At 42.7% G+C, this 18,338-nt stretch overlaps 1 protein-coding gene across 3 annotated transcripts in view; it reads left to right on the forward strand.

Moving 5' to 3' along the window:
• Positions 1 to 803: 803 nt before the first annotated feature.
• MAP3K1 (mitogen-activated protein kinase kinase kinase 1) overlaps positions 804 to 18,338 on the forward strand; it is a 78,068-nt gene continuing 60,533 nt past the window's right edge. For 2 of the 3 annotated variants that reach the window (XR_009700815.1, XM_061189269.1), the window contains exon 1: positions 804 to 1,419. Coding sequence is in view for 1 of the 3 variants with exons in the window: in XM_061189269.1 (XP_061045252.1) it covers positions 938 to 1,419 (482 nt within the window). In the remaining 2 variants the exon portion in view is untranslated. Of the gene's footprint in view, positions 1,420 to 1,969; positions 2,016 to 18,338 lie in introns of those variants that run through there. The other variant, XM_061189270.1, reaches the window with a different exon arrangement.

An 18,338-nucleotide genomic window follows, 5' to 3' on the forward strand; every position in this document is an offset into this window, starting at 1 on the left:
TCCTGGTTCCTTCCCCAAACGTGCTCTCTGTGGTCCTGTATATCGCTGCCTTCCCCAAACACAGCGCAGGAAAAAATAGAAACCTATAGAGATACCCCGGACCCCGCCGCCCGCTCCTGTCTCCCACTAGCCGGGGGCGGGATAGAGGGTGAGAGGAGTGTCCCAAATCGGTGACTTCAGGTTTTGAACAAGATATTCCAGGAAACTTTTATTTGTAGCATGATTTTGGGGGGTGGGGGGGTGGGCAAAAGATGAGGAAAGCTTCTATAAAACTTGATTTTTTTGGTGCGCGGCACCACGGCCGCTGAACTTTGGTTTTCTTTCGCTTTGCAGCAGGCGACAGCCCTGGGCGCCACCTGCGCGCCCCGTGCGGCGTGGAGGCGGGGTCGGAGGGTGGGTTGGTCCGCGCCCGGGTTCCCCGACGCCCACTGCAACGGGCAATGCGAATGACAGACTGCAGACCCTCTCGCCTGCGTCCCCTTCAACGCCCCATACATCGAAGTTCGAACTGCAGCTCCCGTGAGGCGAGCCCCGGCCGAGCCGGGTCGAGATTGCGGCGGAGAGGAAGCGGCGCTCCTCCGCCGAAGCTCCTCCTCTCGCCGGTGTAGCCCGGGACTACCTGGCGGCGCGGCGGGTGAGGCGCGCAAACCGCAGCGCGCCCCGCGGTGGCCACCTCGGAGCCCACCTTGCCGGCCGGCCCGCAGGACGGAGCGCACAGCCGGCTCTCCACCAACCTGCGGCCGGCTATCCTCCCTCTACCGAACCCCGCGCGCCCGCGCGTCAGTCCCTGCCGGGCGCCCAGAGGGCCGCGCTCACGCAGTTGGCGCAGGCGGCCTTACGCTAGAGGCGCAGTGCCCGCCCGTCCGCCCGCCCCCTGCACTCTCCCCGCCCCCTCCCTCCCTCACAGGGGCCGAGCGAATGTAGCCCGCGAGAGAAAATGGCGGCGGCGGCGGGGAATCGCGCCTCGTCCTCGGGATTCCCGGGCGCCGGGGCGGCAAGCCCCGAAGCGGGCGGCGGCGGAGGGGCCCTCAAGGCGAGCAGCACGCCCGCGGCAGCCGCGGGGCTGCTGCGGGAGGCGGGCAGTGGGGGCCGCGAGCGGGCGGACTGGCGGCGGCGGCAGCTGCGCAAAGTGCGGAGTGTGGAGCTGGACCAGCTGCCCGAGCCGCCGCTTTTCCTCACCGCCTCGCCGCCGTCCTCCTCCACTTCCCCGTCGCCGGAGCCCGCGGACGCGGCCGCTGGCGGGAGCGGTTTCCAGCCTGTGGCGGTGCCGCCGCCCCACGGAGCCGCGAGCCGCAGCGGCGCCCACCCTGCAGAACCGGCGGCCGCACTGGACAGCGGCGCCCCGAGCCCCGCGGGGGCCGAGCCCGGGGAGAAGCGGACGCCCGCCTCCGAGCCGCCTCTTGCGGCGGCCCCAGCCGGGTGAGCAGCGCGGCCGGGGGCGCGGCGGGGACTTGGGGGGCGGGCGTGCGAGGGCAATGAATGAACCCCGGGCACCGCGCAGGGCGTCCCGGGGCTCCGCGCAGCGAGGCTGCACGCCGCTCCCCGGGAGCCCTCGGGCACCCCCTTTGACCCTTCCGGCGTCGGGCGGCGCCCCGGACCTGGCCTGGGGTACGGGACGGGACGGGGGCCCGGGGCGGGGACATGCGGGAGAGTTTGTTATTGTTTGCAGACATGTGACAGGCGTGCGAGCCGCGCTGCGGGGACCGGTTGAGATAAGGTGTGGGGGCCCGGGCTGGCTTTTGGGGGCTCCCGGAATCGGAGCTCTCCGAGAAGCCCCGGAGCGGGACCCTGGCGTTGCCCTCCGGGCCGGGCTGGGAGGCGGGCAGCAGTGCAGCGGCGGCGACCCCGGACGAGAGTCCCCGGGGGCGCCGGGGTGAGGCCCGAGCCTGCGGGCGGGCGGTGTAGGTGGGCGGGGTAGGTGGGGAGCCCTGCCCGAGGCCGGGGTGGGGGGGCCGGAGCGCGGCGGAGAAAGCGGTGGGGTCCCCGCGGCTGTGACAGGCAGAGTCTCTCGGCAGGTACTGGGGGCCGGGCCGGGACGAAGGCGGCGCGCCCGGAGCGCGGCCGCAGGGGGCTCCGGGTGGACGGCTCCGTAACGCCTGTCAAAGCGGTGTGGGCTGACCGGCTGCAAATGCACGGGGGCTTGCGGTCTTTTAGGACGTGGGGTTTTCTGATTGCGTCCCCCAGTGTCCTTGGGAATGAAGACTGCACTACTAGGACTTGAGTGACTTCTGTTTGGAGTTTGAATTTGGCCTTTGAGGTTTGCATTTGGCGGAGTGGTGTAAGAGCCAGGACCGGATGTGTCAGCCATTCAGTTTCAAAGCGGTGGTGACTGCTCCCCGCAGCCTCTCCGGCGTGGTTGGGGACCGCGGCGCGGGTGCGGTACTTCCTGCTCCGTGCAGCTGCGCGGGCCGCCGCCGACTGCCGGCTTCCAGGGGACGCAGTGCTGTGGCTCCGGCTCCGATAGAACCGTATTGCTTGTGTGCTACGGTGTGTGTAAGGTAACTCAGACCAACCGTTCCTGGCCTGACGCTTTTTGGCAACTGGAAATTTTTATGTTTAAAGAAATTCTTTTGAGTGTGATAGCCATCATCCTTGTTTTTAAAAGAATCTGACTAGTGTATGCAAAGCACAGGCTTGAGAGGTATTTTGAGTTGCTGGAAATGTTTTTGTGATAGTCACCCGTTTCCCTATAGGGTTTCCTAACCTTTATTCTTAAGACTGCCTTAGGTTTGTTTCCCTTGTGAAACGAATTTGACAGTAGGACTCATTGGCTTTGGTTAATTATCTAAAGTGATTTTGGGGGGAACTTGGTTGTTTGTTTAAAACCACAGTTCGTTGATTCCTTGGAAGTTGCCCCTTTCCCTCTCCCCGCCTCAAATCCCCCCCCCCAAAAAAAAACAACTAAAAATATGGTCAGCACTGTGCCATGGCAATATTGAGAGGAAAGATTTGTGACTGTGGTAGCTTTCTGTGTGCTCTTGTCCACGTAACTTAGTCTTACAGGGTAATGTTCCCCTACACTACTGCTCCTGGGCAGATTGGATTAAAACTTGACTAGAATAATTCGTTGTAGGCAATTGTTACTACAAGTGAGCTCCAGATAAAAATATTAAACCCTAAATTTGAGAGATTAATTTTGTCTGTTCTCATGAGACCGAATTTTTGGATGCAGTAAATAGTTTAGCAAGTGTCAGCATTCTAGTCATCTTAACGAGCTATTGAATATAGCAGAAGAGGAACTACTGTAAAATTAACATATAGATGTTGTTTAGTGTTGTCTCCACACAAAATAAGAGGACGAAGGTGTAAGCAGATAGAATTCAGTGGCTGAGTAATCCATGCTTAATTTTTGCATTTTGTAACCTAGGTTTTCCCCCCCTCTTTGTTTAAGGGGTGGATAATAATTGCACAGTATATGAAATAATGGGCTAATCAGCATAATCATTTTTTAAAATGAATTTCACTAGCCAGAATGCTGTTTGTTTATCCCAAATCTTATACCTAAACATTTCATTTATAGTAAAATGTTGAGTCCCTCTCCTTTTGAAATAGTGATTTTTTTTTTTTTTTTTTTTTTACAATTTCCTTGTTAATGGGGTTGAAATTCATTTGATTCTATTGGTATAAACACTTTGTAAGCAGTTAGTAAAATCTTAATTGAACTTTACTTTTTTGACAGTAGTTACATTCATACTTTCAGAAGGAAAATCTAACATTGAGATTTTGAAATATTTTTGTTTCAGTGGTACTATAGGTCTGGAGACCCCTTCTGTTTAAAGACTTATTGTATTCTTTTAAAGAGAATTCTGTGAGTTTTTTAATTTCATAATTTCCTCCAGTTTTTGATCTTTGGATGTAGAAATTTAAATTGTAGAAAATATATTTTTGTAGTATAAATTATATAAAGAATACACATATTAAAACAGAAGATTTTAAGTCCATCTCTCTTTTTCAGGTTAGTAACTGAAATCAGTGGAAGTTTTTTGCCTGTAAGTGGCGCCCAAGGGTTTGGGATTTTTTCTTATATTACAGAATTAGGGGCTTTTTCTTCCTATTTACTGTTTTTGAAGAGAAATTACAGTGTTACTCTCCATTGAACAGGCTATTGTCAGTTTGGTAGATATAATTACTCCATTCTATTTTTGTAACTTAAAAAAACCCAACTATCAATTTGCTGGCCCCATGAAAGAACAAGATATGCTGTACTTGTTAATGTTAGTTTTTGTTTAAAACTAAAGCTATTTCATAGGCTGCTTTTATATCCTCATAGAGCCCTCAGCTTTCACTTCCTTTTAGAAGCTGCTAGACTATAAATATAATCTAATGAATTTTTACTAGAGGAGGTATAGGAACATTATTACCCAAAAATAAGTTTTTAAAAAAATTAAGTTGGTGATTTTATAAAACAATAGAGGTAGTTACATAAGTTAGTCTTACATGAATTTGTAAGTTTTGTAGTTATGAATTGTCTCCAAGTTCTGTTTTAAATTAGGTAAGAAAATTAATGCATTCTTCAAAGACTAACCTTATTAAATATAATTCTGAAAAAGAAATATCAGAACTAGAATTGTTGCCAGCTTTTGTTGTCTTTTCATATCTGATTTTGGCAAGGGTGACTGGTTAACCAACATTCCTTAATATATTATGCCCAATACACTATAATAACTCCATTTTGTTAGATACAAAAAACAAGAAGTAGCTCTGTTCATTTATATTCTTTCACATCTCCTATAGCACCTCAAGCATATGTTGCATGTTTTAGAAATGGTCGCTGACTTATTGACATAAAGATTCCAAAATATGGAATGAAAGGAGTGTTCTTTGCTTTCAACAAGAACAGAAGAACCAGCTACAGCTTGCCTTGGCTGTCTGCTGATCAGCCCTTGACAGTTGCTGTGAGCATTCCAGAAGAAGAGATGATGGGGTGGCAAGGCAGTTAATGGGGAGTGGATTCCCCTGAGCAAGAATGTAGGGCATTCAGAAGTGCTCTGAGTTAGAAGGCACAACTTTTGCATTTTGTACCCAATTTTCTTGGGTTGAGAGTTATTTCTGTATGAAGAAGGCAATAGGAGAACGTGGCATGGAAAAGTAGTAGTCTCCAGAGGCTACTTAAAAGCTGCAGTATATTGCACTTCTAACCTTGAAATGCCTTGCTGTATCAGATATACCAAGTATATTCCTTAGACTTGGTTGTTTTCCTCAGTCTTGGCCTCTTTTTATATCCTAAGTCAAAAATTACAGCTACTTTAAAATGTAAACGGGTAAAAGATTAATGTGAGGAAATGTGCAGTATTAGGAATCAACCCAAGTTGTTTTTAAGAAATAAATTAACATTTTTAAACGAGAAAGAAATAATCAGGAAGAGAATTAAATGTTCATTTACAAATGCTCATTGCAAAGCAGTGAGATGAGTCAGGTGTTCTTTTTTTTTTTTTTTTTTAAAGATTTATTTATTTATTGATTGATTGCTATGTTGGGTCTTCGTTTCTGTGCTAGGGCTTTCTCTAGTTGTGGCAAGCGGGGGCCACTCTTCATCGCGGTGCGCGGGCCTCCCACTATCGCGGCCTCTCTTGTTGCGGAGCATAGGCTCCAGACGCGCAGGCTCAGTAGTTGTGGTTCACGGGCCCAGTTGCTCCACGGCATGTGGGATCCTCCCAGACCAGGGCTCGAACCCTTGTCCCCTGCATTAGCAGGCAGATTCTCAACCACTGCGCCACCAGGGAAGCCCGAGTCAGGTGTTCTTATTGCAAGAATATAAGAGGTTTTTTGCTGTGGCTAAACATGTTCATTGAGCATAGAGATGTGTTTAGATACCTTTTATGTAGTCACTTTTCTTGCCTTCTGTGTGTCAGGCAAGTTATATATATTATCTCATTTCATCATCGCTGCAGCCTTTCAGTGCATTGTAATTTCTGTTTTCAAGAGGTGGAAACTCATGTGCAATGCTAAAGCCCCGTTATCATACAACTAGAAGACAGGCTAGGATTCAAACCCAAGGTAGTCCCACTCCACAGTCCATTTCTTTTCACCACTCTCTGCTGTCTCCATTTTCTTTTTCAAGTTAATAATCAGATTAATGATTTTGAAGGAGAAAGTTGTTCCTCAAGAGTCAATAAGCGATTGATAGGTTTCTACCCAGTGCCATTGCCAATACATTTGTCTCCTGATGTGTATATAATGCATAGCTTTCTGTAACCTGGCCTCATCCATGTAATACAAGTAAGCTGTGCTTAGATCACCTTATCATGTTAGGCAGGGAGAATAATTGATTAGTGTTGAGTGTTTTTTAGGTTTCTTGATTTGTGCTGTTTACATCGTAAGTGGAAGGAAATAAAGCTGAAATAATATCACGTATTTATTTTTAATCATCACACATGGAGAGAAACTGTTCCAGTATAGCTAGACCCTATCCCTTTGTACTTGTTTTAGATTTCATGCATACAACATTTATGAACCTCTACAAGGTGATGTTCTGGGTGGTAGAGAAAAATATCATCAATGCACAGCCTCTGTTTCTGTTGGCAGATTGTAGTATGAACATGTTTCACACTACCATGTTAAGCGTTGGTAAGAGAGAGAGGAATAGAGAGGGGCATCCAGATTAAAGAGTAGTGCTATGAATCTCACCCACGACATTCCACACTGTATTCCTGCAGTGAATACAGTAGTACCGCACTAACTTTCTGAGGAATTAACTGACCTTCTAGGTTTGTAGTTAAGGGTGGTAGCTTTGTTCTGCTTTCTGCTTGTACATTAGGTCTGCTAGTTTTTGCTCTTTCCCTTTGGTCTCTTTCCCTTTTCTTAGGACAGATATATGCTGTAGCTTTTCCATTTCCACAGCAATGGCCAAAGGAATTTAGATACAGATTAGTTTCAAACTATTTGTGCCTACTCTTAAGAGGTATATGTATGGAACTGCAAGTTCAGACATGATTTTTTTTCTTTCTTGAAAGAGAAAATTAAAATGGGGGTATAGGAGCAAGAAACCGAGTATTTACCAATGCTGGCTTTAAAATTCAGACTTTATTATTAGTAACGGCAACTCTGCTAGTTAAGAAAACAACATTGGGAAATGTAAAATATGCTCTAGGATGTAAGATAATCAAGAAGATATCCTTGTCTTCATTTACTCTATGACATACCATGGTTGGTTTAGGTATGTTTGGTATGGAGAGGAGCTCTGTACTGTTAGTGATTGAATCCTTTGAAATACTAGTCTGGTTAGTTTTGGTTTAATAGATTGAGATGTTGTAGAGTGCCAAGAACTGTTCAAGTTCTTAAGACCCACCAAGCGTGTATTTCTGTAAAGTACAGTCTATCACCTGGGAATTATTAATGAGACAGTCAGACTTCTTGAAGACTGGAGGAAGTGCCTGGCGCTCACACAGTGCTGTAGTTAGTGTGTTTACTAAGTTTATCACATGTAAGCATGACGATGATGAGTATATGTGGAGTAAGGAGAGGGTAGATACTGGGCGGTGGGTGGAGGTTGTACTCTTGACAGATAAGATGTGATTATTACCTTTCTTTATTGCTAAATAGCCATTCGACTGATGTAGCATCAAATAATCTTCAAACTGGTCTTACAGCATTCTGAATACTAAATATCAACTGCTAACAGACAAGGAACTCTGTCTAATTCTTTGTCATTGCTCAGCACCTAGGCTAATGTCTGGCACCCATGAATATTGGATGCACATGAGTGTTAGGATGAATTCATTTTCCCAAAGTGGTAATTTTTAAATAAGTGTATAAGAAGATACACTAACTCATGACTTACTGTGATGTGATTTTAATCATAATCTAGCTTGAGGCAAGTTTTGAAGGCAGGAACTATTTCTTATGAGTTTTTGTGCATTGCTTGGTATTTTGTAGCAGTAGTTGGTATTTAGCAAGCAGTAGTTAATAATAATGACCAATTTTATATAATGTAAACCAAACAGTAATTAGTTTAATAACTAAGTGTAGTTACAAAATAATTGGAGCCATGTATAAACTGTCAAATATTGAGAAAATTGAGTTTCTGGTATTTGAGTGTCTAGTTATTTGGGCTGATAGGTAAGCCCTCCTGATTTTCTTCTTAGCCCTGTGGCAACCCTTCCTGAATGGCTCCTCCTCATCTTTTTGAACATTAATATTAGAACATACTCAGGCCCAGGCCTTCTGTCATTCCCTCTCTTCCACCCCCACTGCAGGCTCATTAATACATTTAGATCAATTTTTGGCCATTCATGAATGATTGCAGAGTTTATTTTCCTAGCCATGATCTCTCCTAAATGCCACACCTGTCTACATGACAACGTCCATACTCAGATATCTAAAACCAAATTTAGGATTTTCCCTGTACCTTGCCCTACTAATACATTCCCTGCTCATGAAATGGCAGAACCAGAACCTAGGAGTTATCCTTGACAACTCCTAGTCTTCAGGTGATTTCATCTGTTATCACATCCCTAGTCTAAGCTTCCGTGATCTCTCATTTGGACTAATGTAATAGTAAGTAGCTTTCTAACTTGCTCACTCTCTCCTACTTTCTCCCTTCCAGTTGGTTCTCCATATTATGTGGCCAGAGTGATCATTTTACAATGCAAATCTTATTATAACAATTTTCCTCTAGAAAAGTAAATTAAATTGAATTTTAAAACTTTCAAATGCTTTCCATTTGGATAAAGACCACAGAATCCTTAACATGCCCCACAGAGTCCCTGCCTGGTTTAGCCCCTGCCTGCCTCTCCAGGCCCATCTCTGATCACGCTCGCCCTTGTTCTCTGCAGGATTGCCTTCACTTCCTCAGACTCAGCACACCACCTCCTGCCGTAGGGCCTTTGCACGCACCGCATACACCCTCTGCCAGGAGCACTTTTCCCCAGTCCCGAGTCAGCTCCTGAGTGTTCACATCTTAGCTCACTGATGCTTCCTCAGGGAGGCCTTCCTTTCCTGATCTCCCAGACTGGCTTTGTAGCTCAGTGTCCCTACTGTCAATGTTGTGATTTTATATTTGTTATGTCATTTGGTGAATGGCTGCTTTCCCTGGAAGACTGTAAAAGCTGAGTGGGCAGAGCCTTTGGCTGGGTAGCAACCCAGCACCTAGCAAAATGCCTGGCACAGAGTAGACTGTCGATAAATATTTGTTGAATAAATGGATGAGGGTAATAATGACATGGCAAGTTCAACCTAGTGGATTATCTGTTCTTCCCCTTTGTCAGATGTAGTCTGGGACCTAGCTAAGACGGGGTTAAATGGCAAAAGCCTTGTCGGTTTGTGATAGATTCATTAGGCCGTATCTGGACTATTAAACACACCAAGTGCCTCAGGTGGAGTAGGACAGCTTAGTGTGGTACAGAGGAAATAGCTATATTGCATGATTATATGCCGTAGGAAGAAGTGTTTGCTATGTGTATTTAGTTCTCCTGCTCTTACCAGGGAGTAGAGAGAGAGTATGTGTGTGGGCTCGTGTGTGTGTGCATATATATGAATAAATATACACCTGAAGGTGTTGTGCATTAATATAATGATTCCTTCTTCTGAGTTCTCAGTATTATCTAAACTTAGGATACCACTTTTAGGATTTTTGTCACAATAACCCTGCTTCATCCAAAATTTAATTTGTTATTGATAATAATTCAACTTGGGATAAGTAGTTCACATTTGCATTAAAGAGGAGGTTTGCTAGACAAGTACTATATGAGATTTCAGGAGCCCAGAACCCACGTAACAGAAAACCATTTACCGGTGGTAACTAAACCTGGCAGCCTCCCTTATCTAGAACATGGTTTAGCACTAAGAAGTAAGTAAAAAAGGCTCGGAGCTGCCAAAGGGCCTGTAACAAAATCTGCACTTTGAAGTTCTTTGATTTTACACTTAGAAGAGTTCCAAGGGCATTCACTCAGAATTCGCTGACATTTATTTAAGTTATTATTCTTGCAGTCTTGTCCATTTGGTGTCCCTAACATGCAGCAATTAAAAGCAGCCAATTAGAAGGCGAGTCGTGTGAGCAAGAGACAGGTTCCCTGAAGGCAGCATATAAGCAAAGACCTGACAGGTGAGGAGGAGAGAGAAGGGAGAAAGGGAGAGATAAAAGGACATTAAAACATTGCAGTTGGGGCCACCTGGTGTTCAAACGTTAGGTTCCACATACCTGGATTGCCTCTAAGATTTTAAATTTATTAAATCACAGCACTTTGCAACATTACTTTTTGGGCATCAGCTTCCTTATTTGTAAAATGAGAGCGATCAAGGTTATATGATTGGTTTTGTTTTTTGTAATGATGATTACTGTGGCTCATTATTGCAAGGTTGTTGTGTTTATAGTTGTAGAAAGTATTTTGATCCTGAGTGGTAAACATCTAAATTATCTGGAAGGGGTGGTCCTGTAGCCTTGATGATGCTGAATAAATACAGTGCTGTTTGGAATTACATAAAATTGGATGCTGCTCATTACAAATGTCTTGTGGATTGGCTTTGTGGGAAAATCGTTTTGCTTTATTTGTTGGCCTGAGTCATTTTATATCCTGCAATTTTAAAAAAATGCTTGACAGTTAATCACCACCACCAGTATGTACTGCCCTTTCTCCTAGCTAGACTTTGAGAAGTCAGGCAGTAAGCGCCAGCTTTGCAATGTTGACCAAGTTATTTAATTACTGCAAGGACTTTGGTTTAATAAGATGGCTACTTGTGAAAGGATTCTTGATGTTCACATGCTCTTAAGATGCTTAGTGTTTTGAAAAAGACATTTCACAATTCTTTTTTTCTCTTTCAAAATAATTAATTGGCTCTACCTGTTATTTATTGTCTGGATTTTATTGGTATTCTTAAATTCTTCTTGGGTAATAAATCAAATTATTTTCACTGAACCTTAGATTTTAAAAAAGATGTGACATATTAATGTAGATATTAATATTCCTGGAGAAGGTTTAGTGTCTTAATATAAATTTATTTTGAATTTTGAAAATATATTTCAATTATTCTGGTACACTGGCACCTCCACACTGTTATACAAGGTCCTTATGATTTCTCTGGGATTCAGAATTTATAGAATTAAACTTCATTAATAAAATGATTAGACAGTCCTTTTGAAAGCAACAGAAAAATTTATTTTTTTAATTTATTTATCTTTTAACAAAAGAACAGTACTATGTAGACCGCTATACAGTTTGCTTTTTTCTTAATAGTATTTTGTTCGTTATCTTAATGATGAACGTAGAGCTGTCATTTTCCGTGACTGCATAGCATTCTATCATTTGGCTGTCTCATTAACCAGTTTCCTGTTTTTAGACATTTATATTGTTTTGTTGTTATGTCAAGCTGTAGTGACTACCACTGTGCCTACATTTTCATATGTTTGTGCATTTGGTTTTGTAAAATAAATATTCAGAAGTGAAATTGCTGAGTCAAAGGACATGTATATTTAAAAATTTTATCATATAGCCAAATTGCCCTGTAAAACACTGCGCCAGTTTACATTTTTCTCATGGTGAGAGTGCGCATTGCCCCACATTCTTGCCAGCGTTGGATATTATCAATCTTTCATTTTTGCCAATGTGGTGGATGAAAGATGTTTTCTTATTTTAATTTGCATTTCTTAGCTTTTTAGCATCATAGTACAACTTGTGTTTATTAACAATTTCCTACTTCTTTTGTGTATTTCCTTTCACACATGGGAGAGAATGGTTTGTTTTTTCTTATTGATTTTTAAGCATCCTTTGTATATTAGAATTATTAGCTCTGACATTTATTGGAATTATTTTCTTCTACTTTTGTGTTACGAATTTCAATTATAGCATTTTTCCATAAAGAAGTTTTAAATATTCCTTCAAATTTCAATCCCTTCCTTCCTTCCTCCCTCCCCCACCTTTCCTCCCTCCCCCCTCCTCTCCTCCCTCCCCCCTCCTCTCCTCCCTCCCCCCTCCTCTCCTCCCTCCCGCCTCCTCTCCTCCCTCCCCGCCTCCTCTCCTCCCTCCCTCCCCGCCTCCTCTCCTCCCTCCCTCCCTCCCTTCCTTCCTCCTTCCCTCCCTTCCTTGCCTTCTAGAGAGGGTAGGCTGTGTAGTGGTTCAGAGTACAGATGCCTGAGTTCTAGTCAGAGTTTCACCACTATCAAGTGGTGTACCTGGGAAGTTACTTAACTTCTTTGCACTTAAGTTTCCTCAACTATAAAATGAAGATACTACTTCAGAGTTGTTGTGAGGACAAAGTGTTTCTATAGTTCTTAAAACAGTGCTTGGTGCATGGCAAACACTGTATAGGTAATAGCTATTATTATTCCCTACTGCAAGATTTTAAAAATTCACCAGTCTTTTCTAATACTATTTTTCTAGGTTTTTTTAAAAAAATATCTGATCTGTATGAAGTTTAAGGGGTGACACAGGGCCCTAGCTTTATTTTCTCCAAATGATTGGCTGGGTGTCCCAGCACTGCTTATTGATTAAAAGTTTCCCCTTTATCATATACTAAATTTTCAAATATTTTGAAGTTCCCAAATACATTTCTTTAGTTTAGATCTTATTCTTGCACCAAGGGCCTAAATTCCTATATAACCACATTTCAAGTTTTGTACAAAGATTCTAAAAGAATGTCACTGACTAGAGAGAAGAAGATCTATCAGAAGACTATTAGCTGTATCTTTGCTGAATCGTTCTTATAATATTTTGGTGCCTAAAATATCTTGGCTTCAATGACAGAGCCTCTGGGATAGCTTCACCAGGAGGTACAGCTCTGCCAGGCACTGCAGCCAGCGCAGTGTCCGAATTGAATCCCTGTCTTCTGCAGCCTGTCTGTCTTCCCCTTCGGATCTCCTGGTCCTTTGGGGTGCCGTTGGTAATGCCTGTCACCGTCTCGCTCATCGACGGGCTCTTACTCCTCTGGCTTTCTCACCCTCAGCTTCCGGCCAGTGTCCAGCTCTGTTGTTGCCAGTTGTCTGCTAGCCCTGGAATCCACCCGCGCAGCTGCTAACCCAGGGTCAGGCCTCTGTCACCTCGTCCCAGTTCTTGCAAACCTTCTTCCTAACCAGCCTCTGGCTTTTGGACATGTTCTCCTCAGTCGTTTCTCTACACTGCAGTTAGAGTGAGGCTTCTATGATGCAAGTCTGATCTTGACACTTCAGTAGACAAAAATCTAATCTAGTCTTCTCATTTTAAAAATGAGGAAACTGAAACACAGGCTTAAACAGTTCAGATAGCTAATCAGTGGTAAAGCTGGGAAATCCCAAGTCTGTCAAAAATAATTGGCACTTTTTCTGGCATTCAAAAATAATTTCTATTCAAATATATGCATAATAGATTTTGCACCTTGTGAGTGGTGAATAATTTATGTGATTTGAATTGCTGGTGTTCAGCATGCCTTCTACACACAAACTGAGGCCAGGAGAATGATGAAATGCTGTAGAATGAACTCCTGCTTACAGTATACTATATAGTTCAAAAGATGCTTTTGTATTTGCTGCCGTCTAATTGAAATATATAGGTTATTATAATCTTTCAACCTGAAAATCAAGCAGTATCACTCAACTTAGATACTGTTAGTTACTTGTGTCATTAGTGTCTTAATAAATCTTAAAATCTACAGTTGTTTCTTTTAAGATACTTATTCATGTAAAGGAAAAGTAACAATTCAATTTAATTCCCCAGCTTTATTCTGTGTTGATATTGTGTTCCACACTTTCAAATGGCTGTGTTCTATCTTTAGATAAATGAATTCAGAGGAAAAAAAAAAAAAACAACTTTTCTTCATCCTGAGAATAAAGTCCAGACTCCTTAATGTAGTTCAGAAGCTCTGGTAATTGGCCCTGCTGCCCTCTCAGCTCCCCCTTCCAGAACACCCTGCTCCAGTCATTCAGTGCTATGTTCACATTTTTGTTTCCCCGGCTAACTCTTCTTTTCTCTCAATGTGCTAAATGTTGTTTCTTCTGTCTGGAACACTCATTTTGTCTCTGCTGTGAGATACTTTTTAATATGTTTTTATTCCCTCTGCAATAAAGAATTATTGGTATCCTACTAAATATAAATGTGTCTATTTACAGAAGTCAGTACTGTATTGTGAATTTTGCTGAACTCTTTGATTTAAAGTTCCTTGGTATCTGAGTTAGATTTGCCACTTTTAAAACTTTTTAGTTTTTCCTCTGTCATTGCATACATAGTCATGTCTGACTGAACAAGTGTTTACGAAAAGTTGTTTTTAAATTATACATTATTGTAAAGTGAATCAGAGTTTTCTGTTAATTTGTGTTAAAATTTCAGAGGTACAGTCTCAGGAAAATATTTTGGTGCCAAGCAGTGTACAGTCAGCCCTCCATATCTGAGGTTGCAGAACTCACAGGTACCGAGAGCCGACTGTACTAAACAGTTTTATAGTATAAAGGCTTGAGCATCTGTGGATTTTGGTATCCGCAGGGGGTCCTGGAACCAGTGTTCCGTGGCTACTGGGGGACGACTGTATTGCTGTCATCCAGAATAATCCAAGACCATCTCAAGTCAGAGAACAAATATGCTCAAATGCTTCAAGCACGGAGCTTGATTGTGGCCTAGGCACATCCATCACAGGGTTTATATCAGCTGCGCAGCCTCCATGGGCAAGGTGCCGGGGAGCTGATAGGTTATAGGAAAACAAGCACATCAGATGTAGTGTCATTCCAAATCTTTTTGTCTGGTCTGTGGGTGCTCTTTCTAGAAAAACGAAAGGGCAGAGTAGTAAACATGCCAGGATGAATGCCCATGGTCAGTGCTGTCATCGCTCCTGACACGGGCAGGGTCATGCCTTCATGAACACTCTTGGAGTGACTGCTGTGAGCCAGGCACCAAGGCGCTGGGGACCCAGCAGTGGGGAAGCCCATGAAGGAGTTTAACAAGGTAACAGACTGCCTGGTGACAAGGGTGGTGCTGACCTCAGTCAGCTGGGAATGAGGAGGGTACAGGGAGGGTTTTCTGGGAAATGGGAGGTCCACCAAGTCGTGAAGAATGCCGAGGAGTTAAACAAGTGAGAGGGGCTTGGAGGGAGACTGTGGCCTGCAGGTGGGGTTGTGTGGAGAACACACACAGGCCCGGAAGTCCATGGTAGGCTTGTGCGCTGATATGGAGAACTGTGAGTATCGTTCAGGTAGCCCTGTCTGGGTGGGAGCAGGGTGCAGACAAGGCTCAGCAGCCAAGCCTGGGACAAGATTCCTGGCTCTGGCCAGAGAACCGTGCAGAGCTCTCTGCCTCCTTATTGCTGCCACTGGGCAATCCTTAGATCGCCATGCTTGGGACAAAATAAAAAGCCTTTGTAGTTTGGTAAGTAACTACAGTGCCCTAGGAAGTCGGTCAGGAGGCCCAAAGGGGGAGTTACATCAAAGCTGGTGCAAGACAGTCTGAGTCTGAGATCACAGTCTGGGAGCTGTGTGGCTCTTGCATTTCCAATAGCTCCCCATAGTTTCAGAGGCTCACAGATTGGGAAATGTACTCAGGCAAATGAATTCCATCCACTCTGGTCATGAATGTGGTTTTGCACGATTACATTTCAGGGGCAGCACAGGGTAGTGATGAGGATGCTGGACCCGAGGAGTCAGATCCTCTTAGTCACTTACTGTCGCTGGACTCCAAAGAAATCACTTAACTTCTCTGAACCTCAAATTTCTCATCTTGAAAATGGGGTGAGTGGGGGTGATTAGACAGGATAATGAAGTGCGGTTCTTAACCCAGAAAAGCACTCAGTAAAAATTAACTGTCTATAATATAACTGCAAGTAACTATGAAGACTCACTGCTTAAACCTTGGCTGTACAGATGAGGATGAGGTAAAGAGACTCACGGTTCCCTTACTAGTTACCATTAATTTAACAAAGGCAGTTTGTATAGATTATGCATCATCTTGGGAGCAGTATATTTTCCTTATTATTTTGAAATTATTAACGAGAATAATGGAAAATGCAACTTTCAATATTATGTGATGTGGGATAAAGCATGTCATCGGTAGGACATAATGAGGGTTCTCATCACTTTGTGAGGACCTAAGGCTGGTCCCCTGGGTCTCTTTCTCATCTGTGAAAAGAAGAGGTTGGCTTACATAATTTTTTTATTCCCTTCAAGCTCTAGCAAATTATATTCCAAAATTTTAATTTGAAAATTATTTCTTGTGGCTAAATTTAGTTCTAATTATTGAAACAAGTAGATTTTTGAACTTATAAACTCTTGAAATTTTAAAGCTGGGTACCAACTATAAAAAGAAATGCAAATGAAAAGCAATGAAGGCTCAGAAAAGAGATAATCATATTTATTACCTGACATTATATGATGAGAAGTATTTATTTTTTAAAAAGCATATAACTGTTGGGAGAACAGTATTTTGCAAAGTGGAGAAAATAAATTAGGGCAAGGTCGTTTGCATGTTTGTGTTTAGCAAATATGCTTAGAGAGTAGTTTTGAAAATAGCTTTTTACACCTAATTTTTAGTAACTTTACTGCTGTTAAAAGCTATCTTTTTTTCCTCAACTTTAATTATATAAGGAAGGGACATTCCCTAGGGATAACCTGTAATAAGCAAAGCAATCCTTTGACTTTTTCCTATGTTTATAAAAACCTTTTTGTAAACATGCATATGTATACATACTCTTTTGTTTAACTAAAACTTTTAAAAGACAGTTGTATTGTTTCCTAATTGTGAAAATTCAGATTTCATTCTGTTTCAGGAGTTCTTTTCACATGATTTGTATAGAGTTGGCAGTTGCTGGAAAGTATGAATTTCACTATGATTTTTTTTTTTTCTTTTTAATCTAGTAATTTGGGGCTCAAGTGGTAGAAAATCTTGAGTTTCAAATAGTTTTCGAATTGAACTTTTTAACTGATTTAATCATTGTGGTTACACCAATTTGAAGCATATTCACACAAAACTCTCTTGCCCGTCACTATTCTTCATATATAGAACTGAAGCTGCTTATGATTCATTGCAGAGCACCCAGACATCCAACAGTAATTACTGTTTGTCTTAGATTCCTGGTAGTGAAGAACACTTGACCCTTCCTCCTTCCATTAAAACCCACACAGCTCTCTAATTCTGATTGTTGTGATCAGTTATTCAGATATTTGGGAGCACTTACTGTATGCTACGAGCACATGATTTCCAGACAAGGCTGTGATAAGAAATAGAGCAAAGTCCTTTTGAGCCTTGGTTGCCTTAGCACCATTCTTCCAGCCTATTGTGACTGATTATGGTAACTGGCTATAGGTTTTGTCACCAATAAATAAGGCAGCTAGACTGTCATTCGCACAATGCAAACTGAAATCATCCTGCAGTTTTATAAGTGGATAGTAGAACATTCCCTCCACTGCAAGATTTGCTAGGAGAGTCTTAAATAATGCCCAAAACACATGAGAACAAAACCTTCCCTTTTGGCACTTAGGTCCATAAAGGCAGTTTTGGCATCAAAGAGAAAAGGTTTATGTTCAAGAACTTCTTGATTTCTATTCTCCCTTTTACTTCCTAGGCCAAGTTTTGGTGATAACATATAAAACCATGAGTGTGTAAAGTCAGCTTATCTCTAAATACAGCAACTTGAAAAAGAAATGTGTTCAGAATTACATTGTATAATATAATGCTTTACTTTTGTTGAAGATTCACCAAAATACTGAATGTATTTTAATTACTAAAAACAAATTAGTAGAAATTTCTTATCTAAGTAGAAAATATGGTCAGCCATGCACTGAGCCAAGATGAAATTGTTTTTTCTGAGTTGTGTCTTTGTTTCTTATTCCCCCAGTCCCCGACACATAGACTTGCCACCTCCCCCATACACACACACACACACACACACACACACACGTCTTGCTAAAGTGCTGACTTTTCATTCCATGCTGACAAGTTGTGCTGGAACTTGCCATTACAGGGTCTTCAGTGAGCAACTTACACTGAATTCTATGCTGTAGCAAGGCTCGTGTAGTGCCAGTGCATTCACACTTTTCCCTGTATTTCTCTGTTCTTTATTTTAAAAAATCTCATTTTATAAATTATGTATTGAACATTTATAGGGTTTGCATTTTTTATCAAATCTGCTTTACACTTTAGATGACCTATACCATACTTTTACTCCTAGGCTGACTTCCTGTCCTTATACTATTGGGTTACCCCTGCCCTAGTGTATCATTTCGTGTGAATGTAGGGCATATACCCTGAGAAAACCATAATTCAAAAAGAGACATGTACCACAATGTTAATTGCAGCCAATTTACAATAGCTAGGACATGGAAGCAACCTAAATGTCCATCAACAGATGAATGGATAAAGAAAATGTCGCACATATATACAATGGAATATTAGTCGGCCATAAAAAGAAACGAAATTGAGTTATTTGTAGTGAGGTAGATGGACTTAGGGTCT

The sequence above is a fragment of the Eubalaena glacialis genome, chromosome 4 (assembly GCF_028564815.1).
Source record: "Eubalaena glacialis isolate mEubGla1 chromosome 4, mEubGla1.1.hap2.+ XY, whole genome shotgun sequence".
In the NCBI taxonomy this organism is placed as follows: domain Eukaryota; kingdom Metazoa; phylum Chordata; class Mammalia; order Artiodactyla; family Balaenidae; genus Eubalaena; species Eubalaena glacialis.